General features: G+C 53.5%; 1 protein-coding gene across 3 annotated transcripts in view; it reads left to right on the plus strand.

Annotated features, from left to right (window-relative positions):
- ARHGAP32 (Rho GTPase activating protein 32) overlaps positions 1–24,057 on the plus strand; it is a 97,396-nt gene that overhangs the window by 57,456 nt on the left and 15,883 nt on the right. For all 3 annotated transcript variants that reach the window (XM_071576108.1, XM_071576109.1, XM_071576110.1), the window contains 4 exons: positions 11,753–11,855; positions 19,881–20,025; positions 21,198–21,280; positions 23,149–23,256. In XM_071576108.1, coding sequence (XP_071432209.1) covers positions 11,753–11,855; positions 19,881–20,025; positions 21,198–21,280; positions 23,149–23,256 — 439 coding nt within the window. The remainder of the gene's footprint in view (positions 1–11,752; positions 11,856–19,880; positions 20,026–21,197; positions 21,281–23,148; positions 23,257–24,057) is intronic.

A 24,057-nucleotide genomic window follows, 5' to 3' on the forward strand; every position in this document is an offset into this window, starting at 1 on the left:
TGGGTGGATGTGGCACTTGGGGACAGGGCTCAGAGGTGGCCTGGGCAGTGCTGGGGGAGCAGTTGGGTTGGATGGGCTTGGAGGGGCTTTGAGTGATTCTGTGATCTCTAAAAGCCAAGCCCAGAGAGCTGGGGGGACACAGCTTGGCTGTCCAACATCTGCAGGTGTTGCTGGAAGTGCAGTGAGTTCCCTTTGGAGCCCTGAGATTCCAAACACTCCGGAATGTCACTGATCCCCTGACAAACTCTTGGCCTGACCCTGCCTGATGCAACCCAGTGTTGCTATTGCTCAGGCTTGAACTTTGCCCTTTGCTTTCCCACAGAGCTGCCTGAGCTGCCATAAAAGAGAAGTCCAGGCTGGAAAAGGAGTCCAGCTGTGCTCCTGGGTCCAGCTCCTGGGTCACAGTTCCCTCCTCCAACACCTTCCCAAGTGCCAAAGTCCAGCTCAAATCAGTGTGTGTGACCAGGAGATGGGGCAGCTCATGGGGTGGGTTTTCCACAGTGGGAATCATTTTAATGTGGGTCAGTTCTTGGACATGAAGGAGAGAGAACTGAAGAATTGTGGAATCAGAGACTGGTTTGGCTTGGAAGGGAATTTAAAACTCATCCCATGGGCAGGGACACCTTCCAGTAGCCCAGATTGCTCCAAAGCTCATCCAACCTGGCCTGGAACACCTTGAGATTCTGGAAGGAAAGTGGATGGTTGGTTGGTGATGTGTTTCTGTCTTACCCCTGGTGGTTCAGGCAGCAGGACAGGGATTTAGGAGTGAGAAGAGATCTTTTGAAATGGGATGTATTTCTGAGCATGGAGGGACTGGTGGGATCTCTGTGCCTGTGAAGGGACACGTGCAGGTGAAAGGTTATGTGGCAGAGAACAATAAAAGTAAATTCCTTAACTGTGTGCTGGATTACACCTTGGTGTGCCCTTCCCTGGTTGGCACCTTCCTGTGCCCTTCCCTGGTTGGCACTTTCCTGTGCCCTTCCCTGGTTTGTATCTTCCTGTGCCCTTCCCTGGTTGGCACCTTCCTGTGCCCATCCCTGGTTGGTACCTTCCTGTGCCCTTCCCTGGTTTGCACCTTCCTGTGCCCTTCCCTGGTTGGCACCTTCCTGTGCCCTTCCCTGGATTACACCTTGGTGTGCCCTTCCCTGGTTGGCACCTTCCTGTGCCCTTCCCTGGATTACACCTTGGTGTGCCCTTCCCTGGTTGGCACCTTCCTGTGCCCTTCCCTGGATTACACCTTGGTGTGCCCTTCCCTGGTTGGCACTTTCCTGTGCCCTTCCCTGGTTGGCACCTTCCTGTGCCCTTCCCTGGTTGGCACTTTCCTGTGCCCATCCCTGGTTGGCACCTTCCTGTGCCCTTCCCTGGTTGGCACCTTCCTGTGCCCATCCCTGGTTGGCACCTTTCTGTGCCCTTCCCTGGTTGGCACCTTCCTGTGTCCATCCCTGGATTACACCTTGGTGTGCCCTTCCCTGGTTTGCACCTTCCTGTGCCCATCCCTGGTTGGCACCTTCTTGTACCCATTCCTGGTTTGTATCTTCTTGTACCCATTCCTGGTTGGCACCTTCCTGTGCCCTTCCCTGGTTTGCACCTTCCTTTGCCCATCCCTGGTTGGCACCTTCCTGTGCCCTTCCCTGGTTTGCACCTTCCTTTGCCCATCCCTGGTTGGCACCTTCCTGTACCCATCCTTGCTTGGCACCTTCCTGTGCCCATCCCTGGTTTGCACCTTCCTGTGTCCATCCCTGGTTTGCACCTTTCTGTGCCCTTCCCTGGCTGGCACCTTCCTGTGCCCTTCCCTGGATTACACCTTGGTGTGCCCTTCCCTGGTTTGCACCTTCCTGTGCCCATCCCTGGTTTGCACCTTCCTGTGCCCTTCCCTGGTTGGCACCTTCCTGTGTCCATCCCTGGATTACACCTTGGTGTGCCCTTCCCTGGTTTGCACCTTCCTGTGCCCATCCCTGGTTTGCACCTTCTTGTACCCATTCCTGGTTTGTATCTTCTTGTACCCATTCCTGGTTGGCACCTTCCTGTGCCCATCCCTGGTTTGCACCTTCCTGTGCCCATCCCTGGTTTGTATCTTCCTGTGCCCATCCCTGGTTGGCACCTTCCTGTACCCATCCTTGCTTGGCACCTTCCTGTGCCCTTCCCTGGTTTGCACCTTCCTGTGTCCATCCCTGGTTGGCACCTTCCTGTGCCCATCCTTGCTTGGCACCTTCCTGTGCCCATTCCTGGTTTGCACCTCCCTGTACCCATCCTTGCTTGGCACCTTCCTGTGCCCTTCCCTGGTTTGTATCTTCCTGTGCCCATCCTTGCTTGGCACCTTCCTGTGCCCTTCCCTCTGAGGGGAGGGAAATGCTCCACAAAGGAGGAGTTTGAAAGGGGGTTCCTGGAAGAAGTTACAGAATTAACTATTGCAGGTTTTTACCCGGGGGTTTGTAAGGAAATCCTCGGGCAGTTTTTTGGACTTGATGGTCTTTAAGGTCTTTTCCAACCTCAACACTCCTAAAATTGAGTTGATTTGGGGGTAAAAGCATCTGTATTTCTTCAGGTGAGGATGTGCCATGTTGGTTTTTACACAGTCCTGTGTTAATGGCAGGGGAGGTGCCATTTCTGTGCCTCATTCAGACACCTGGAAGTTGGCAAAGTCTCAGCTGGGCACAGCATTTCAAGGCAGGGGCACATCCAAGCTGCAGTGGCACCACTTGGGTGTCCTTGGGGTGCTTCATCCCCTGCCTGTCCTGTTCCTACCTGTCCTTCCTGGCTGATCCAAGGACAGCCAAGACTGAGCTGTTTCCATCTTCATTTATCTCCTGGCTGATGGTTTCAGTTTCCATTCTTGTGCCTCCAAACAACCCTCTGTCACCCAGTCCTGGATTTTCCAGGAGTCTCCTGGCACAGTTCCTGGCTGGTTCAAAGACATCCTGAACAGCCAAGACTCATCTGATTCCATCCTCATTTTATCTCATGGTAATGGTTTCAATTTCCATTCCTGTGCCTCCAAACAACCCTCTGTCACCCAGTCCTGGATTTTCCAGGAGTCTCCTGGCACAGTTCCTGCCAATCAAGGACATCCTGAACAGCCAAGACTGATCTGATTCCATCTTCATTTTATCTCATGGTTGATAGTTTCAGTTTCCATTCTTGTGCCTCCAAACAACCCTCTGTCACCCAGTCCTGGATTTTCCAGGAGTCTCCTGGCACAGTTCCTGGCTGATCAAGGACATCCTGAACAGCCAAGACTGAACTGTTTCCATCCTCATTTTATCTCATGGTTGATGGTTTCCATTTCCATTCTTGTGCCTCCAAACAACCCACTGTCACCCAGTCCTGGATTTTCCAGGAGTCTCCTGGCACAGTTCCTGGCTGATCAAGGACATCCTGGCCAACCAAGACCCATCTGATTCCATCTTCATTCATCTCATGGTTGGTGGTTTTCAATTTCCATTCTTGCAGCTCCAAACAACCCTCTCTTACCCAGTCCTGGATTTTCCAGGAGTCTCCTGGCACAGTTCCTGGCTGATCAAGGACATCCTGAACAGCCAAGACTGATCTGATTCCATCTGCATTCATCTCCTGGCTGATGGTTTCAGTTTCCATTCTTATGGCTCCAAACAACCCTCTGTCACCCGGTCCTGGATTTTCCAGGAGTCTCCTGGCACAGTTTGTGGCTGATCAAGGACATCCTGGACAGCCAAGACTGAGCTGTTTCCATCTTCATTCATCTCATGGTTGGTGGTTTTCAATTTCCATTCTTGCAGCTCCAAACAACCCTGTGTCACCCAGTCCTGGATTTTCCAGGAGTCTCCTGGCACAGTTTGTGGCTGATCAAGGACATTCTGGCCAACCAAGACTCATCTGATTCCATCTTCATTTTATCTCATGGTTGATGGTTTCCATTTCCATTCTTATGGCTCCAAACAACCCTGTGTCACCCAGTCCTGGATTTTCCAGGAGTCTCCTGGCACAGTTCCTGCCAATCAAGGACATCCTGAACAGCCAAGACTCATCTGATTCCATCTTCATTTATCTCCTGGCTGATGGTTTCCATTTCCATTCTTGTGCCTCCAAACAACCCTCTGTCACCCAGTCCTGGATTTTCCAGGAGTCTCCTGGCACAGATCCCCCTTTGTTCAGGTGGGGCAGGGCAGTGGTTTTCCATTCTCCTGAAGGTTTAGCTCCCTGGGTGAGTTTGGTATGTGTGGAATTCAGCTGAGGAGCAGCACTTTGGGTGCTCTGGGTCATTACCCAGCCCCAAGGTGGGGTCAGTCCCTGTTGGCTGTTGGGAAAACCAGGAGAGAGCTTGGTGGGAGGCCTCGTGCCCCCAGGCTGAACAAATAGTTCTGATTCCAGAGATGTGTTGAGAAAATAAAGCACCAGCAAACCTCCCCAAACCCAGGGAGGGAATGTTCAAAAGGTTCAGAAAGGAAAAACAACAAGTCAAGATGACAGGAAAGGAAATGTGTCTGATCCTGCAGAGTGAAACCCACCAAACTGCTGCTGCCTGTTTATGGCAGAGAATGAACCAGCTCAGGAGCCCTCAGAGGTGCTGATGCCCTGAGTGACCCCTCCCAAAAACACGACTCTGAGGCACGTTAGTGTGGGGTAAGATAAAAAGCAAAGGTCCTTTACTAACACAGGCCTACAGCCCACAGGAATACAGGATGACATCCATGTGTCCCAGTTCTTGTTTCCATGGCTTTTATAAGAAGATCCCTCCAATCATTGCTTTACACATTTCCCAGTCCAGCCCCAGTCCCACCCCTGGTCCAACCCCCTGGAATTGGGTCTGGGGTCGTCAAGACCCTCTGTCTTCATCAGCTCTTCTTCCTCAGGCACACAAAGGTCTCTTGGAGTTCATCCAGTTCTGGCTTTTGGGTCACTCTGACCTGTGTTTATGTTTCATTCTGTGGGCCTCTGATATCATAGAATCACAGAATGGATTGGGTTGGAAAAGACCTCCAAGATCATCAAGTCCAACCCTTGGTCCAACTCCAGTCCCTTTACCAGATCATGGCACTCAGTGCCACGGCCAAGCTCAGCTGAAAAACCTCCAGGGATGGGGAATCCACCCCCTCTCTGGGCAGCCCATTCCAATCCCTGAGCACTCTCTCTGCAAAGAATTTCTTTCTGCTCTCCAACTTCAATTTCCCCTGGCAGAGCTTGAGCCCATCGTGCCCCCTTGTCCTATTGCTGAGTGCCTGGGAGAAGAGACCAACCCCCACCTGGCCAGAACTTCCCTTCACTCAGGGGGTGGCCAAGCAAGGCCTGTCACATGCAGAGTTCTGGAGACATCCACACCCTCATTTGCACCTCAGCACTGCAGAGGAGCCCAGGTAGTGCCCTCTGAAGGTGCTTCAGTGGCCTGTGTGTCCAACAGCCAGAGATCACAGAATCACAGAATCAGTTGGGTTGGAAGAGACCTCTGAGATCATCAATCCAACCCTTGATCCAACCCCACTGTGATCACCAGCCCATGGCACGGAGTGCCACAGTGATCACAGTGGGGTTGGATCAAGATGTGGTTGGATCAAGACATGGTGGATTCTCACTCAGTGCCATGTCCAGCCTCACCATCACCTCTCTGGGCAGCCCATTCCAATCCCTGAGCACTCTCTCTGCAAAGAATTTCTTTCTGCTCTCCAACTTCAATTTCCCCTGGCAGAGCTTGAGCCCATCGTGCCCCCTTGTCCTATTGCTGAGTGCCTGGGAGAAGAGACCAACCCCCACCTGGCTATTCAGCTCTTTACCTTGGAAAGGAGTCTAAACAAGATTAATTAACTAAAGGAATTTGAGCTCCCTGTTCTGGGACAGGGGTAGTGATAGAAAGGCATTAAACTTAAACTGTTAGAAATATTAACCCTCTAAAAATCTACAAACTGTGTTCCTAAAATCTGCAAAATGTGAAAATCAGAACAAAACCCCCTTTGGCATCAGTGCAATAAACCTTTCAAAGCAGCTGAGAGATGCTCAGGAAGGAGCTGGATGAGTTCCTGCAGCTGCTGCCGTGAGTTGTGAGGCATCCACCTCCTCCCCAGCCTGCTGCTCTTGTGTCCTGGGGCAGCAAAGGGAGGGAGGGAGGGAAAGGTGATTGATTTGGGCATGGGAGACATGCCCAGTGCTCCCCTGAGGAGGTTGGTGGCCACCTGGCAGTGGGTTTGGTCACCTGGCAGTGGGGTTTGGTCACCTGGCAGTGGGTTTGGCCACCTGGCAGTGGGTTTGGTCACCTGGCAGTGAGTTTTGGCCACCTGGCAGTGGGGTTTGGCCACCTGGCAGTGAGTTTTGGCCACCCTACAGTTGGTTTTGGCCACCTGGCAGTGAGTTTTGGCCACCTGGCACTGGGTTTTAGCCACCCTGCAGTTGGTTTTGGCCACCTGGCAGTGAGTTTTAGTCACCTGGCAGTGAGTTTTGGCCACCTGGCAGTGGGTTTGGTCACCTGGCAGTGGGTTTGGTAACCTGGCAGTGGGTTTTGGCCACCTGGCAGTGGGTTTTGGCCACCTGGCAGTGAGTTTTGGCCACCTGGCAGTGGGGTTTGGCCACCTGGCAGTGGGGTTTGGTCACCTGGCAGTGAGTTTTGGCCACCTGGCAGTGAGTTTTGGCCACCTGGCAGTGGGTTTGGTCACCTGGCAGTGAGTTTTGGCCACCTGGCAGTGAGTTTTGGTCACCTGGCAGTGAGTTTTGGCCACCTGGCAGTGAGTTTGGTCACCTGGCAGTGAGTTTTGGCCACCTGGCACTGGGTTTTGGCCACCCTGAAGTTGGTTTTGGCCACCTGGCAGTGAGTTTTAGTCACCTGGAAGTGAGTTTTGGCCACCTGGCAGTGAGTTTTAGTCACCTGGCAGTGGGGTTTGGCCACCTGGCAGTGGGGTTTGGCCACCTGGCAGTGAGTTTTGGCCACCTGGCAGTGGGGTTTGGCCACCTGGCAGTGAGTTTTGGCCACCTGGCAGTGGGTTTGGCCACCTGGCAGTGGTTTTGGCACCTGGCAGTGGGGTTTGGCCACCCATGGCTCAGTCAGTGACTTCACTACAGAGAGACTTTCTGGGTTCAGTCTTGAAGACCCCATGGCTGAGAAAAGGAATAAAACCACCCTGAGGGGAACAGACACTTTTGTGACTTGCCAGGAAACCTGGCACTGGAGAGGGCTGAGCTGGGCTGAGGAACCACTGGCACCAGTGCCAGGCTCCCTGGGCAGAGGGAGGAGAGACTGAGTGTTACCTGTGCCCACCATGGGTGGTACCTGAGCCCACCATGAGTGTTACCTGTGCCCACCATGGGTGGTACCTGAGCCCACCATGAGTGTTACCTGTGCCTACCATGGGTGGTACCTGTGCCCTCCATGAGTGTTACCTGTGCCCTCCATGAGTGGTACCTGTGCCCTCCATGAGTGTTACCTGTGCCCTCCATGAGTGGTACCTGAGCCCTTTATGAGTGTTACCTGTGCCCTCCATGAGTGGTACCTGTGCCCTCCATGAGTGTTACCTGTGCCCTCCATGAGTTTTACCTGAGCCCTTTATGAGTGTTACCTGTGCCCACCATGAGTGGTACCTGTGCCCTCCATGAGTGGTACCTGTGCCCTCCATGGGTGGTACCTGTACCCTCCATGAGTGGTGCCTGTGCCCACCATGAGTGTTACCTGAGCCCTCCATGGGTGTTACCTGTGCCCTCCATGAGTGTTACCTGTGCCCACCATGAGTGTTACCTGTTCCCTCCACAAGTGGTACCTGTGCCCTCCATGAGTGTTACCTGTGCCCACCATGGGTGTTACCTGTGCCCTCCATGAGTGTTACCTGTGCCCACCATGGGTGTTACCTGTGCCCTCCATGAGTGTTACCTGTGCCCACCATGGGTGTTACCTGTGCCTTCCACGAGTGTTACTTGTGCCCTCCACGAGTGGTACCTGTTCCCTCCACGAGTGGTACCTGTGCCCTCCATGAGTGTTACCTGTGCCTACCATGGGTGGTACCTGTGCCCTCCACGAGTGGTACCTGTGCCCTCCATGGATGTTACCTGTGCCCTCCATGGGTGTTTCCTGTGCCCTCCATGGGTGTTTCCTGTGCCCTCCACACGTGGTGCCTGTGCCCACCATGCCCCTTCCCAAAGGGATCCATCCCGGTGCTGTCACCACTCAGACCAGGTGTCTCATCAGTCTGGTGGTTTTAATTGCAGGAAGCCACAGTAATTAACTGACATTAGCAGAGCTTCAGCGTTGCTGCTGCTCCATCCCAGCAGAGCAAATCTCCCTCAGTTCCCTGCTGGGATTCCTGTCTGGCTCCATTCTGGGACGTGGTTTTTGGATCCAGGAGCCAAAACCTGAGTGCTGAGAAGTTCCCCTGGAGCAGCAGGGCAGGGATTTCTGAGGCACTGAAAGAACCAGTCCCAGCTGCTGGAGATGGAGGGCTTGGCACACCTGACAGGCACAAAATGAAGTCCCAGTCGTGCTGTCATCCTGCCCTTTCAGAACAGGCACTGCTCCCTCCTTGTGTGTGCACATCCATCCAGAAAATGTGTCTTTAGCTAAAGGGCTCGGGATTCAAAGGGCACAGGGATGTTAAACACACATCCCATTGTCAGGTGTCATCTTTGTTCAGGAATCTGGCAAATCAAGTCCCCACCCCAGCTACAGTTAGAGCCCTCCTTGAATTTCAGCCCCTTCTCCCCCAAAATATCCAGGCTATATTTAGCCTAAAGAACACCTTGTCCTGGGAACCAGAGGAGGAGAGGCCTGGAACAAGCCTGCTGGGGTTTTTTCAGGGGCTGTTCATTATTCTCACTGTGCCCAGGCTGTTCCATGACACAGGAGTACCCCAGGCAGGGGGTTGGTGCCTTCCCTCCCCTCCTGCTCAATGTCGTGCCCCCAGGTTGGTGCCAGCTCAGCTGGGCCATCCCTGCTGTTCTGCCATGCTGTGTGTTGGCACAGCTGCATGAACTGCAGGAGGATGAGCTGGGCACACCCAGAGCTCACTCCCAGGGCCAGTCCTGCCATTGGGAAGCACAGACAGATGTTCCAGCTGTGCCCATGGTGGGCAGGTAAACAGGAGAGCTGGTTATGTGTGTGAGTATTGCCCCTCCCTGGAGGGAACTGGGCAGGCAGCAAATGTACTATTTATTTATTTACTTACTTCTTTTTAAAAATTGCTCCTTTTCCCTTTCCTTTCCTTTCCTTTCCTTTCCTTTCCTTTCCTTTCCTTTCCTTTCCTTTCCTTTCCTTTCCTTTCCTTTCCTTTCCTTTCCTTTCCTTTCCTTCCCTTCCCTTCCCTTCCCTTCCCTTCCCTTCCCTTCCCTTCCCTTCCCTTCCCTTCCCTTCCCTTCCCTTCCCTTCCCTTCCCTTCCCTTCCCTTCCCTTCCCTTCCCTTCCCTTCCCTTCCCTTTCCTTTCCTTTCCTTCTTTCTTTCCTTCTTTCTTTCCTTACTTCTTTCAACATCCTCTACCAATTTCAAGGGCATCCCTGCTGAGGTTCCAGTGTGGACCATCAAGGCCATTTGGCATTACCAGGTCTTGCCACAGCAGTTACACCTTGGATGAACTCCCTTGCCCAGTGCTGTGGCCCTGCTGCATCCAGGCACTTGGGAATGCCCACAGTTGGGAATGCTCCTGCTCAGTGCCCAGCAGTGCCCAGGTTTCCTTCTGCCCCTCTTCTGACATTTCCTTGCACCTACAGGGATAGCACAAGGTGGTTTCCCTACCCCCCAAAGAGCAGCCCTTCCTTTCCAAGGCTCTTTTCTTGATGTGTAAAACCTCTGCTTGCCCCAGAGTCTGCCCCTGGTGGAAAACAGTGGGAGATGCTGGAAATGTGGCACCAGAGCCTGCCTGCCTTAGTGCTTGGCACATCCCAGCTTGGTGCAGGGTCTGAGCTGTCCCAGCTGAGCCCGTGGGGTTGGCAGGATTCAGGATTCCCAGGGCTCACTCCATCCTGTGCTCCCTATCCCAGGACACACCTGCAGACTCCAGGGAACCACCTCCAGCTGTGGGTGTTTGATGCTGGGAAGGGGCTGGGGGCACATGGGGCATCCCAGTGCCCAGGGGAGAGGGGCAGAGCTGAGGGCAGGTGGCCTTTACTGTCTTGAGTGTTGTGTTCAGTTCTGGGCCCCTCAGTTCAGGAAAGAGATTGAGGGGCTGGAGCGGGGCCAGAGAAGAGCAACGAGGCTGGAGAAGGGACTGGATGTGGCACTGAGTGTCCTCTGAAACACCTCCAGGGATGGAGAATCCACCAGGTCTTGATCCAACCCCACTGTGATCACCAGCCCAGGGCACTCAGAGGTTGGATCAAGGGTTGGGTTTGATAATCTGAGGTCTCTTCCAACCCAAGTGAGAAGAGCAACGAGGCTGGAGAAGGGACTGGAGCACAAGTGCTGTGGGGAGAGGCTGAGGGAGCTGGGGGTGTTCAGCCTGGAGAAGAGGAGGCTCAGAGGTGACCTCAGCACTGTCTGGAACTGCCTGAAGGGAAGTTGTGGCCAGGTGGGGGTTGGTCTCTTCTCCCAGGCACTCAGCAATAGGACAAGGGGGCACGATGGGCTCAAGCTCTGCCAGGGGAAATTGAAGTTGGAGAGCAGAAAGAAATTCTTTGCAGAGAGAGTGCTCAGGGATTGGAATGGGCTGCCCAGAGAGGGGGTGGATTCCCCATCCCTGGAGGTTTTTCAGCTGAGCTTGGCCGTGGCACTGAGTGCCATGATCTGGTAAAGGGACTGGAGTTGGACCAAGGGTTGGACTTGATGATCTGGGAGGTCTTTTCCAACCCAATCCATTCTGTGATTCTGTGGATGTGGCACTGAGTGAGAATCCACCATGTCTTGATCCAACCCTACTGTGATCACCAGCCCAGGGCACCCCGTGCCCTGGGCTGGTGATCACAGTGGGGTTGGATCAAGGGTTGGACTTGATGATCTCGGAGGTCTTCTCCAACCCAATCCCTTCTGTGATTTGCCCCATGACCTGCTCAGAGCCTGTGCCACAGGACAAACTGCTCAGACCTGGCATTAGGGATCTCACCAGAGGGGCTGTGCCACAGGGGTGGCTGGCACAGGGATGCACAGCCATCCAGGCTTTTCTCAGCCTTTCCCTGCTGCTCACAAGAGCTGGCTCCTGATTTTCTCTGTGTGTTTGGAGTGCTTTTCTCTCCCTTTTCTAAATCAAGTGATTTGTTGCTCCTCCTTAACCTTACAGGGGTGGGCACAGAGCTCCAGCAGTGGCTGTGGGAAGCCAACTGGAAGGGATCAGTTGGTGAAGCATTTGGAATATTAACTTGACACCTAATTATGTCCTCTGGGCTGATTTTTCCACTCTGTCATCCCCTGCTCTGTCTGCACTTTCTGGCAGTGTGGGATATTGTGGAGCTTCTCTGCATCCAGCCACGCTCCAGCACACACTGGGCAGCAAATTAACAACTGGAAAAACTCTCCTGGCTCTGGGGGCCAAAAGTTGCATCTCCCTGATGTTTCTATTTGCTGAAGGCAAACTGTATAGATTATAGATTAAAAGACAGTATTTATTCCATTTTATAGCTCTTCTGGAATGGGATTTAACACCTGATGGGACCTGTCAGCTGTCTCTGCTTGACCAGAGTGGGCTTTTTTCAACCTGATTCATATCCTGGCATTTCTTTATTAAAACAAACACCCCTGACCCGTTTCCTGAAGTGGAATTTCTGCCAGGCTTTCTCCTCCAAGGAAGAACTAAAGCCATGGGGGGAGTTGATGGCACTTGGCAAGACACAGCCTGAACAGGAGCTCAGAGCCTGCTCGACTGACCAGCTCTTGTCCTTCAGTCCCCCAGGTGCTCAAGAGCTGCACAGAGTTCATCGAGAAGCATGGCATCGTGGATGGCATCTACCGCCTCTCGGGCATCGCCTCCAACATCCAGAAACTGCGGTAAGGGCATGGCTGTGCCATCTGTGGGCACGGGCAGGGCATGGCTGTGCTTCCAGGGGCACTGCAGGGCATGGCTGTGCCATCTGTGGGCATGGGCAGGGCATGGCTGTGCCATCTGTGGGCATGGGCAGGGCATGGCTGTGCTTCCAGGGGCACTGCAGGGCATGGCTGTGCCATCTGTGGGCATGGGCAGGGCATGGCTGTGCTTCCAGGGGCACTGCAGGGCATGGCTGTGCCATCTGTGGGCACGGGCAGGGCATGGCTGTGCTTCCAGGGACACTGCAGGGCATAGCTGTGCCATCTGTGGGCACGGGCAGGGCATGGCTGTGCTTCCAGGGGCACTGCAGAGCATGGCTGTGCCATCTGTGGGCATGGGCAATGCATGGCTGTGCCATCTGTGGACACGGGCAGGGCATGGCTGTGCCATCTGTGGGCATGGGCAGGGCATGGCTGTGCTTCCAGGGGCACTGCAGGGCATGGCTGTGCCATCTGTGAGCACGGGCAGGGCATGGCTGTGCTTCCAGGGACACTGCAGAGCATGGCTGTGCCATCTGTGGGCATGGGCAGGGCATGGCTGTGCCATCTGTGGGCACGGGCAGGGCATGGCTGTGCCATCTGTGGGCATGGGCAGGGCATGGCTGTGCTTCCAGGGGCACTGCAGGGCATGGCTGTGCCATCTGTGGGCATGGGCAGGGCATGGCTGTGCTTCCAGGGGCACTACAGGGCACGGCTGTGCCATCTGTGGGCATGGGCAGGGCATGGCTGTGCCATCTGTGGGCACGGGCAGGGCATGGCTGTGCTTCCAGGGGCACTGCAGAGCATGGCTGTGCCATCTGTGGGCATGGGCAATGCATGGCTGTGCCATCTGTGGACATGGGCAGGGCATGGCTGTGCTTCCAGGGGCACTGCAGGGCACAGGCAGGACACGGGCTGTGCTTCCAGGGGCACTGCAGGGCACAGGCAGGGCATGGCTGTGCTTCCAGGGGCACTGCAGGGCACAGGCAGGGCATGGCTGTGCTTCCAGGGCACTGCAGGGCACAGTCAGGACACGGGCTGTGCTTCCAGGGGCACTGCAGGGCACAGGCAGGGCATGGCTGTGCTTTCAGGGGCACTGCAGGGCACAGGCAGGGCATGGCTGTGCTTCCAGGGGCACTGCAGGGCACAGGCAGGGCATGGCTGTGCTTCCAGGGGCACTGCAGGGCACAGGCAGGGCATGGCTGTGCTTCCAGGGGCACTGCAGGGCACAGGCAGGACACGGGCTGTGCTTCCAGGGGCACTGCAGGGCACAGGCAGGGCATGGCTGTGCTTCCAGGGGCACTGCAGGGCACAGGCAGGGCATGGCTGTGCCATCTGTGGGCATGGGCAGGGCATGGCTGTCCTTCCAGGGGCACTGCAGGGCACAGGCAGGGCATGGCTGTGCTTTCAGGGGCACTGCAGGGCACAGGCAGGACACGGGCTGTGCTTTCAGGGGCACTGCAGGGCATAGACTGTGCTTCCAGGGGCACTGCAGGGCACAGGCAGGGCATGGCTGTGCTTCCAGGGGCACTGCAGGGCACAGGCAGGGCATGGCTGTGCTTCCAGGGGCACTGCAGGGCACAGGCAGGGCATGGCTGTGCCATCTGTGGGCATGGGCAGGGCATGGCTGTCCTTCCAGGGGCACTGCAGGGCACAGGCAGGGCATGGCTGTGCTTTCAGGGGCACTGCAGGGCACAGGCAGGACACGGGCTGTGCTTTCAGGGGCACTGCAGGGCATAGACTGTGCTTCCACGGGCACTGCAGGGCACAGGCAGGGCATGGCTGTGCTTCCAGGGGCACTGCAGGGCACAGGCAGGGCATGGCTGTGCTTCCAGGGGCACTGCAGGGCATGGCTGTGCCATCTGTGGGCATGGGCAGGGCACGGGCTGTGCTTCCAGGGGCACTGCAGGGCACAGGCAGGGCATGGCTGTGCTTCCAGGGGCACTGCAGGGCACAGGCAGGGCATGGGCTGTGCTTCCAGGGGCACTGCAGGGCATTGGCTGTGCCATCTGTGGGCATGGGCAGGGCATGGCTGTGCTTCCAGGGGCACTGCAGGGCATTGGCTGTGCCATCTGTGGGCATGGGCAGGGCATGGCTGTGCTTCCAGGGGCACTGCAGGGCATTGGCTGTGCCATCTGTGGGCATGGGCAGGGCATGGCTGTGCTTTCAGGGGCACTGCAGGGCACAGGCAGGGCATGGCTGTGCTTCCAGGGGCACTGCAGGGAGCCTTCCATGAGGATGGAGTGCCAGGAGCAGGGTGCCACTGTGCTGTGATGGTTCATTCCTGCTCCTGGAGCCCCTTGGTGTTTCTCCTCGGACTCCTGGCTCGTTAGCAGTTAATTGGGAATGAGCAAAGGGTCCCTGGCTGCTCCCTGGGTGGGTCCAGCTCTGTGGCCTCCAGGCTGGGAGCTGTTCAATCACAGGCACCTCTCTCGATCCTTTTGTTCCTTATTCCTGTGAAAACAGACACTGAAAACCAGTTTTAATGGAGAAAGATATCCAGGTTACCTTTACCAGAAGCTTCCAAGGTGCACACCAGAAGGTTTCCCCCAGTGACCAGGAATGGTACAACTTTTATAACTTCTCTAGTAATTTATATATGAGATATTAACAACCAACCATGATCTTCATTTCCCTCTTTGCTCCACCCATGGGGACCTTCAGAACTGCCCCCTGGAGATCTTCCAGGACCTCCAGGCCTTCTTCTTAGGTTTTGTCTTCTTGCTATCTACAGGTGGCCTCTCACAAACAGGGCATGAGAAAGCTCACAATATTTGGGGAAGAGCTTTATAGAATCATAGAATCAATTGGGTTGGAAAAGACCTCCGAGATCATCAAGTCCAACCCTTGATCCAATCCCACTGTGATCACCAGCCCAGGGCACTCCGTGCCCTGGGCTGGTGATCACAGTAGGGTTGGATCAAGATGTGGTGGATTCTCACTCAGTGCCACATCCATAGAATCACAGAATGGATTGGGTTGGAAAAGCCCTCTGAGATCATCAAGTCCAACCCTTGGGCCAACTCCAGTCCCTTTACCAGATCATGGCACTCAGTGCCACGGCCAAGCTCAGCTGAAAAACCTCCAGGGATGGGGAATCCACCCCCTCTCTGGGCAGCCCATTCCAAGCCCTGAGCACTCTCTCTGCAAAGAATTTCTTCCTGCTCTCCAACTTCAATTCCCCTGGCAGAGCTTGAGCCCATCGTGCCCCCTTGTCCTATTGCTGAGTGCCTGGGAGAAGAGACCAACCCCCACCTGGCCACAACTTCCCTTCACTCAAGGGGTGGCCAAGCAAGGCCTGTCACATGCAGAGTTCTGGAGACATCCACACCCTCATTTGCACCTCAGCACTGCAGAGGAGCCCAGGTAGTGCCCTCTGAAGGTGCTTCAGTGGCCTGTGTGTCCAACAGCCAGGGAAAACAGGACAGAAAGCTGTGCTGAAGGGATCACAGACTCAGCTGTGATGGGTTGGAAGAGACCTCTGAGATCATCAATCCAACCCTTGATCCAACCCCACTGTGGTCACCAGCCCATGGCACAGAGTGGGGTTGGATCAAGACATGGTTGGATAAAGACGTGATTGGATAAAGATGTGGTGGATTCTCACTCAGTGCCACGTCCAACCTCACCACCCCCTCTCTGGGCAGCCCATTCCAATCCCTGAGCACTCTCTCTGCAAAGAAGTTTTTTCTGCTCTCCAGTTTCCCCTGGCAGAGCTTGAGCCCATCGTGCCCCCTTGTCCTATTGCTGAGTGCCTGGGAGAAGAGACCAACCCCCAGCTGGCCAGAACTTCCCTTCAGGCAGTTCCAGACAGTGCTGAGGTCACCTCTGAGCCTCCTCTTCTCCAGGCTGAACACCCCCAGCTCCCTCAGCCTCTCCCCATAGGGCTTGTGACTTCAGGATTTGAGCAATGTAGAAGAATCTGTGCAATTTATGTGGTTGTCACAAGCTACAAAAACCCACTAAATCCTTGGGCATCACCTTCGTCAGGCTGTTTTTCCTCCTGCCTTTGGTGTGGCATGTTCTGTTGTGCCCAGTGGGCTGTGGGTAATTCCAGTGCTGATCCAGAGGTGGCTCAGGGGCATTTGGCATATGCAGAATATCCTTTTTGAACCAGTGGGCAGGTCTGAGCTGGGACAGTGAGTGTACAAAGCCCTGGCTGGGTGGGTTTGTTCTGCCTCAGATTAATCCTGTTTCTCATGGCAGCAAGTCCTGTTTTAAAAATCTGCTCCTGAGGGGGTTTTAAGCAGGATCCAAAGGCTCCCACTGGGGCTGTGGCTGAATAAAACCTTTGCCTTTGCTTCAGTCACATCCCTTTAACTCCTCATTTTGATTTGTGCTGGACCATCCCAATCTCTGCCCTAGTCCATTTTTTCCCTTTGTGTTGCCAAGACCATTTTCTCCTTCGCTGTGTATCGAAGGTGCTTTAAAAACGATTTTCCAAGGCTGAAATGACATCACCATTCCCTGTTGCACTGCAGAGAATGAAGTGCCAGCCTGTTGTCCAGCCTTCTGAGGAGTTCCAGAGATAAAAGGGAGGGAGTGCATGACATAAGTTATTGACACTGTCCCTGTTCATCTAAATCAGGGCAGATTTTCAGTGTTTCATTAGTGCTGTGTTGCTTTAGTTCCCAGCTGTATAAACAGGGCACTGGGCTCATTTCTGAGCTGTGTCCTTGCAAATGAATCCCTGTGCTTGGGTTTCCCACAGGAGGATTAGAGCTCTTGGATTGAAAGGGCTTTTTGCTTGGAGAGCAAGTTGGAGAGAGGGAGATTTCCATGGGTCAGGGGCTCCCCTTGGGCAGGGGGGTTGGTATCTGTGTGTGCCAGGGGGCAACCAGCCAGGGTTGGTTTGGGATGTCTGTCCCTGTATCCTGGGAGATGGAGAGTTGTGTTCTTCTACTAACAGAATCCTCCTTCAGGGTCAGAAGAAATGACATGTAGTTCTTGAAACTGCTGAGAGGAGAAGGGCTGGGCTAGTGGGAGTTCTCTCTCTTCTCTCCATGTTCACATCTGAATATTCATGATGGGAGATTTATTCCTGAGCAAATACACCGGAGTAGGGCAGGATATGGGCAGAGGATTTGAGTGTCCCTGCTGTCCCCTCTGAGCTGTTCTCTGCAGCCAAATGCAGGGAAGAGGTTTCTCTGCCAGGTATGAGCAGGGCATGAGTGAGAAGGTGCCTGTGGATGTGGTGAGTGCTGAACACTGAGGGCTGGGGGGGAAAACAGGAGCCTTCCCTCCCTTTCCTTCTGTGCCTTTGGGATTAGGAGCAGGGGTTGGATGTCCATCCTCTGCTGCCCCTCCCTCTGGCAGGGTGGAAAGGCTTCCCACCCACTGTGTCCCTGTCTGGGGATGGAAGGAGCTACTCCTAATGCTGGGAGGGATCAGCTCCAACCAGTCATAGAATCATAGAATGGATTGGGTTGGAAAAGACCTCCAAGATCATCAAGTCCAACCCTTGATCCAACCCTTGATCCAACCCCACTGTGATCACCAGCCCAGGGCACTCCATGCCCTGAGCTGGTGATCACAGTAGGGTTGGATCAAGACATGGTGGATTCTCACTCAGTGCCACATCCACAGAATCACAGAATGGATTGAGTTGGAAAAGACCTGCAAGATCATCAAGTCCAACCCTTGGTCCCTTTACCAGAACATGGCACTCAGTGCCACGGCCAAGCTCAGCTGAAAAACCTCCAGGGATGGGGAATCCACCCCCTCTCTGGGCAGCCCATTCCAATGCCTGAGCACTCTCTCTGCAAAGAATTTCTTTCTGCTCTCCAACTTCAATTTCCCCTGGCAGAGCTTGAGCCCATCGTGCCCCCTTGTCCTATTGCTGAGTGCCTGAGAGAAGAGACCAACCCCACCTGGCCAGAACTTCCCTTCAGGCAGTTCCAGACAGTGCTGAGGTCACCTCTGAGCCTCCTCTTCTCCAGGCTGAACACCCCCAGCTCCCTCAGCCTCTCCCCACAGCACTTGTGCTCCAGTCCCTTCTCCAGCCTCGTTGCTCTTCTCACTTGGGTTGGAAGAGACCTCAGATTATCAAACCCAACCCTTGATCCAACCCCACTGTGATCACTCTGGCACTGAGTGCCCTGGGCTGGTAATCACAGTGGGGTTGGATCAAGACATGGTGGATTCTCCATCCCTGGAGGTGTTTCAGAGGACACTCAGTGCCACATCCAGTCCCTTCTCCAGCCTCGTTGCTCTTCTCTGGCCCCGCTCCAGCCCCTCAATCTCTTTCCTCAACTGAGGGGCCCAGAACTGAACACAACACTCAAGGTGTGGCCTCCCCAGTGCTGGGTCCAGGGGAAGGGTCACTGCCCTGGTGCCCTGGGCAGGTGCTGCTCTGCAGGCAGGGCAGGCTCAGTGCTGGGGCTGTGCTGAGGCTTCGTGGTGCCCTCTGGGTTGCAAACTGCCTGGTTTGGATGGAGCAGAGTCAGGGGTGCTGCCCCCAAGCCCAGACACAGCAGTGGGTGCAGTGTTGATTAGAATCTCAATGATCACACACACAGAATCCCAGACTATTCTGAGCTGGAAGGGACCCACAAGGACCATCGAGTCCAACTCTTCAGCCAATGGCCCACACAGGGGATTGAACCCATGACCTTGGCATTGTTACAGCCAAGTTTTAACCAACTGAGCTCATCTATCCATCCATTCATCTATTTATCTATCACTCTATCCATCTATCCATTTATCCCTCTATCTATCTATCCATCCCTCCATCCCTCCATCCATCCATCCCTCTGTCACAGAATCCCAGACTATTCTGAGTTGGAAGGACCCACAAGGACCATCGAGTCCAACTCTTCAGCCAATGGCCCACACAGGGGATTGAACCCATGACCTTGGCATTGTCACAGCCAAGTTTTAACCAACTGAGCTCATCTCAGGGTCAGGCAGAATCAACCCAAAAATCCTTGTAGCAACCTCAGGGTCCAGCAGGACCAGCCATGTTCTCCCATCACCACACTCCCTAATTTGAGACAGCCCTTTCCACTGCAGCCCTCAGCCTTCTGAGCTCAGCTTTTAGTTCAGAAATGTTTGTGATTTGGGGTTTTTTCCCTCTCTCTGAAAACCAAAGGGATTTTCTTGATGTGGTTCCTACTTCTTGCTCTGGTATAGCTGGCACTGCTTATGTTCACTCCTTGCCACCTCCCTTTTCTGTTCCAAGGCTGACAAGTGTGAGGGTCACAATAACTACACGATCCCAGTTATGGGGATGGAAACTGGAATGACTTTATTGAACAGTGACACACAATATAAAGGCAGAGGGGCTCGGGTATGTTGAACAGGGCAGGGTCTGGATTCCTGGTGGTTCATCTTGAGGAGAGCAGATATCTAAAGCTGATCTGTTATTGATGAACACAAGGGAGAGAAGAACAAAGTATTATGACAGGTCTTGATTCAGAGCAAGGGGCACACACACAGGCTACATTTCTTTTTAAATGCAAAGAGAGCAGATAAGTGGTGTTTGCCAACTTCATTAAGTTCTCTCCTCACCCCATGGCAGGGGCAGGCTCAGCTCACCAGGCTGTGCCCCAGGAATGCTGCACACACTGATTTCCACGGGCAGCCCCTGCCCATGGCACTGCTCTTGGCATGGCTTTGTCCCTGCAGTTCCCAGGCCTTTGAAGTGCAGAGGAACAGCAGCTTTCAGCAGACCCGTGGGCAACCCCAGGCACAGCCCTGGGAGCTCCACAGATTGTCCTCATGGGCTTTCTCTGAAGCCTTTGTGAAAAGCCCTGATGCAGCACAAGGGGTTGCAGCCAACTGGTTGTAAAACTGACTGAAAATGCCTTAGTAGAGAAAAAAAAAAAAGTCTGATTTTTTGCAAACTCCCCTCTAGCAGCCCCAAAGCTGTGGGTCACGTGGCTTTGGTGCCTGAGGGTTCCTTTTGGCCTGTAAATCAGGAAAGCCTTGCTTTGCTGGGCTGTGATTTGTGCTGGGGATGGTTCCACTCCTCCTCCTCCTCCAACCCCTTTGCCCCTTTCTCGTCTCCAGCCACGAGTTCGACTCGGAGCAGATTCCCGACCTGACCAAGGACATCTACATCCAGGACATCCACTGTGTGGGCTCCCTGTGCAAGCTCTACTTCAGGGAGCTGCCCAACCCCCTGCTCACCTACCAGCTCTACGAGAAGTTCTCGGTGAGTCCCTGGCAAACATGAGCCATTCCCAACCCAGAGGGGCTCAGGTGGAGCAGAGGGACACTGAGGGGACCTCCAGCCAGCTGGCCCTGCCTTCCAAACCCTTTCCTCTCTCTGGGTTTCCTTGGTTTGAGGCTTTTGGAGCAATCTGAAGAGCACATCTCCAAAATCACCAGCCTGGCAGCACACACTGGTCTGTGCTGCCCACACACCACATCACCCATCCTGCCATTGCAGAAGGCAGTGCAGAGACTTCAGGGAGTTTGAGGTGCCTTTTCTGGTCCCCTTTAGGTCCCTCCCAAGTTACCTTTGTATCCTGTGCCACAGTGTATTGATTCCACTTCCCAGTGGAGGACACCAGCCAGGAATTCCCTGATAGCACAGAATCAGCTGGGTTGGAAGAGACCTCTGAGATCATCAAGTCCAACCCTTGATCCAACCCCACTGTGATCACCAGATCATGGCACTCAGTGCCACGTCCAGTCTCACCTCCAGGGATGGGGAATCCACCCCCTCTCTGGGCAGCCCATTCCAATCCCTGAGCACTCTCTCTGCAAAGAATTTCTTCGTGATATTCAACCTAAACCTCCCCTGGTTCCATTCCCCAGGGATTTCTTGAACAAGAGTGAGAGTGGAACCAAACCCCCTCTGCAAGGCAGCTGACCTGAACAATTAAGATTTGTTTTAATTGATTGGGTTGGAAAAGCCCTCCGAGATCATCAAGTCCAACCCTTGGTCCAACTCCAGTCCCTTTACCAGATCATGGCACTCAGTGCCATGGCCAAGCTCAGCTGAAAAACCTCCAGGGATGGGGAATCCACCCCCTCTCTGGGCAGCCCATTCCAATCCCTGAGCACTCTCTCTGCAAAGAATTTCTTTCTGCTCTCCAACTTCAATTTCCCCTGGCAGAGCTTGAGCCCATCGTGCCCCCTTGTCCTATTGCTGAGTGCCTGGGAGAAGAGACCAACCCCCACCTGGCCACAACTTCCCTTCAGGAAGTGTCCCAGTCATGACTTTGCCCCTCTCACAGGAGCCACGTGGTGCTCTGAGCCCAACCCAGACATCTCTCCCAGGGGGAGGGAAGAGCAGCCAAACCCCCCTGAGTGCTGGAGAAGGTGCAGGAGGAGGTTTGGGGCTTTCTTTGCAGTTAACCCCTCCCTGCCTCCTTCCAGGATGCTGTTTCTGCTGCCACAGATGAGGAGAGGCTGGTGAAGATCCATGATGTGATCCAGCAGCTGCCCCCTCCCCACTACAGGTGAGGGCTGGGATCTGGGGAGGGGGAAGTGATGGGACTCCAGTTTCTCTCCCAAGATGTGTTTCTGCAGATTGAAATGGTTGTTTAAATTGATAATTCAATCAGCTCCTTACCAAACACTCTGTACTATGCATGGGCTTATTTGACTTCCTTGGAAACTCTGGATAGGAGGGAAATACAACCTTGATGATAAATAGTTTTATTGCTGGGAGGGCACAAAAACAGCCATAGGAATGACACTAAAAAAGTGAAATGTAGCCCAAAAATAAACTTGATTTTTCTCCAGTCTCCCTCTCCCAACAATAATAGTATGTAGGAAATAATAACAGTTCTCTGTAGTGTAATTAATTATGTTAGTGTTAATTAATTATGTTAGTGTTATGTTAATTATGTTATTATATTAGAATAACTAACAGGGTGTTCAAAAATCACCACTTATAATACTAGATTCCAACTAATTAGTATTAATTTGCCCTATGTGGTAATGAGTCCTGACTAAGAGTAGCAACATTTTAACAGTCTTTAGTATTCAAAATTATGGCAAAAGGCACCAGACAAATGGATGTGGTGATTGGTTCTAATAACTACACATTATCCTGTATGTTAGTGAGAGTTTGAATAATATTAGTAACTATTACTGCATTATAGGCACAATTAATTATTGTACTATATGTTAATTTGCAGGACTAGTTAGAATTGTGTCCCCTCAGGGCTGTAGATGGCCAGTTGTAACACACAAAAATAAATATTGATAACTATTTCTGATCATTTGTGCTGCCAAATATTTAAATTTCAGTTCTTGGGGTATATGGGGATTAGCTGGACAACTGCAGTGCTGCACCTGAGTGCTGGAAATAACTAATTACAGTGGTTAACTAGGATTTAACTAATTGGTATAAGCTACAACTGGTTCTTCTTGCTCCTTAAATAGCACTGGTTGGTCAGTGGAGCAGCTGGTCCTTTTAGTGACTAATTACAGTATTTATTTGTGTTAATTAGGGGAGTGTAGCCTTCTCAAAAATAAACTCAGCTGCTTTGTTTGGTTTCTCTGGGGCATTTCACCTTTCCCTAAAAGGACTTGGACTGTCTGGGCTGGTTAAACTGTGTGAGTGCTGGGCAGGAGGCACAGCCAAGCCCGGGATGTGGAAATGCTCAGCCCTTCCTGAGATTTGCTTGAAAAAAAAGGGGAAAACCACTTTATTTTTGTGAGAAGTTGCAGGCAGAAGATGTGAGGTTTGTTCCCAGCCAGAACCATCTGTCTTCACTTCAAGGCTTGTGGAATTTTGAGCCCCCAAACTGCCCCCTCTGCTCCATCCCCTTTCCCCAAACTGAGGATACAGAACTCAGCACTGAGGAGGATGGGGCAGCATTTTCACTGCCACCTCCCTCTCCTCCTCCCCAGGGTGTTTACTATCTCAAAAGCCATTTTTTGATGGGAACACAACCCTCTGAAGTCTAACCTTGTGTCTGCCTCACCCACCTCTGACAGACCCACAGCCAGTGGTGGTTCCATCAGCAGAACTCGGGTCCGGTTTGGTGTTTGATATCCTGAGGTGTCTGAATAAATCCCCCTCCTCTTCCCAGGACTGCATTGCACATCCCTCCCCTGAGCAGCTCCCCAGGGCTGTCACAGCCCTGCCAAGAGCCTGTTTTTGGGGCTGTTGTGTTCTCCTTGAGCCTGGGCAGAGCAGGAGGGAGTCCCTCAGCCCAGCCCTGTGTTTGCTGAAGACGCTTCCCCGTGGTCTGGAGTTCAGTGTTTCCTTCTGGGAGCTGTCAGACCAGAAGGAAATAATGAGCTGCTTTGCTGTGCTGTCACAGCCTGGCTGTGCTCACTGGGGCTGAACATCTCCCTCTCTGCTCTTTTCCAGGACACTGGAGTTCCTAATGAGGCACTTGGCTCGTCTGGCTGATTATTGCTCCATCACCAACATGCACACCAAGAACCTGGCCATAGTCTGGGCTCCCAACCTCCTCAGGTACTCTGGCCTTCTCCCACTCCATGTTCTCCCATTTTTATGGTTATAAAACCAGACAGAGACCTGCTCTCTGGAAAATCCTGATTTCCAGCAGCTGGAAAGAGCTCTTCATAGAATCATAGGATGGATTGGGATGGAAAAGACCTCCGAGATCATCAAGTCCAACCCTTGGTCCAACTCCAGTCCCTTTACCAGATCATGGCACTCAGTGCCACGGCCAAGCTCAGCTGAAAAACCTCCAGGGATGGGGAATCCACCCCCTCTCTGGGCAGCCCATTCCAATCCCTGAGCACTCTCTCTGCAAAGAATTTTTTCTGCTCTCCAACTTCAATTTCCCCTGGCAGAGCTTGAGCCCATCGTGCCCCCTTGTCCTATTGCTGAGTGCCTGGGAGAAGAGACCAACCCCCAGCTGGCCACAACTTCCCTTCACTCAGGGGGTGGCCAAGCAAGGCCTGTCACATGCAGAGTTCTGGAGACATCCACACCCTCATTTGCACCTCAGCACTGCAGAGGAGCCCAGGTAGTGCCCTCTGAAGGTGCTTCAGTGGCCTGTGTGTCCAACAGCCAGGGAAAACAGGACAGAAAGCTGTGCTGAAGGGATCACAGACTCAGCTGGGTTAGAAGAGACCTCTGAGATCACCAATCCAACCCTTGATCCAACCCTACTGTGATCACCAGCCCATGGCACAGAGTGCCATGGGCTGGTGATCACAGTGGGGTTGGATCAAGACATGATTGGATAAAGACATGGTGGATTCTCCCTCAGTGCCACGTCCAACCTCACCACCCCCTCTCTGGGCA

The sequence above is a fragment of the Pithys albifrons genome, chromosome 23 (assembly GCF_047495875.1).
Source record: "Pithys albifrons albifrons isolate INPA30051 chromosome 23, PitAlb_v1, whole genome shotgun sequence".
Lineage (NCBI taxonomy): Eukaryota > Metazoa > Chordata > Aves > Passeriformes > Thamnophilidae > Pithys > Pithys albifrons.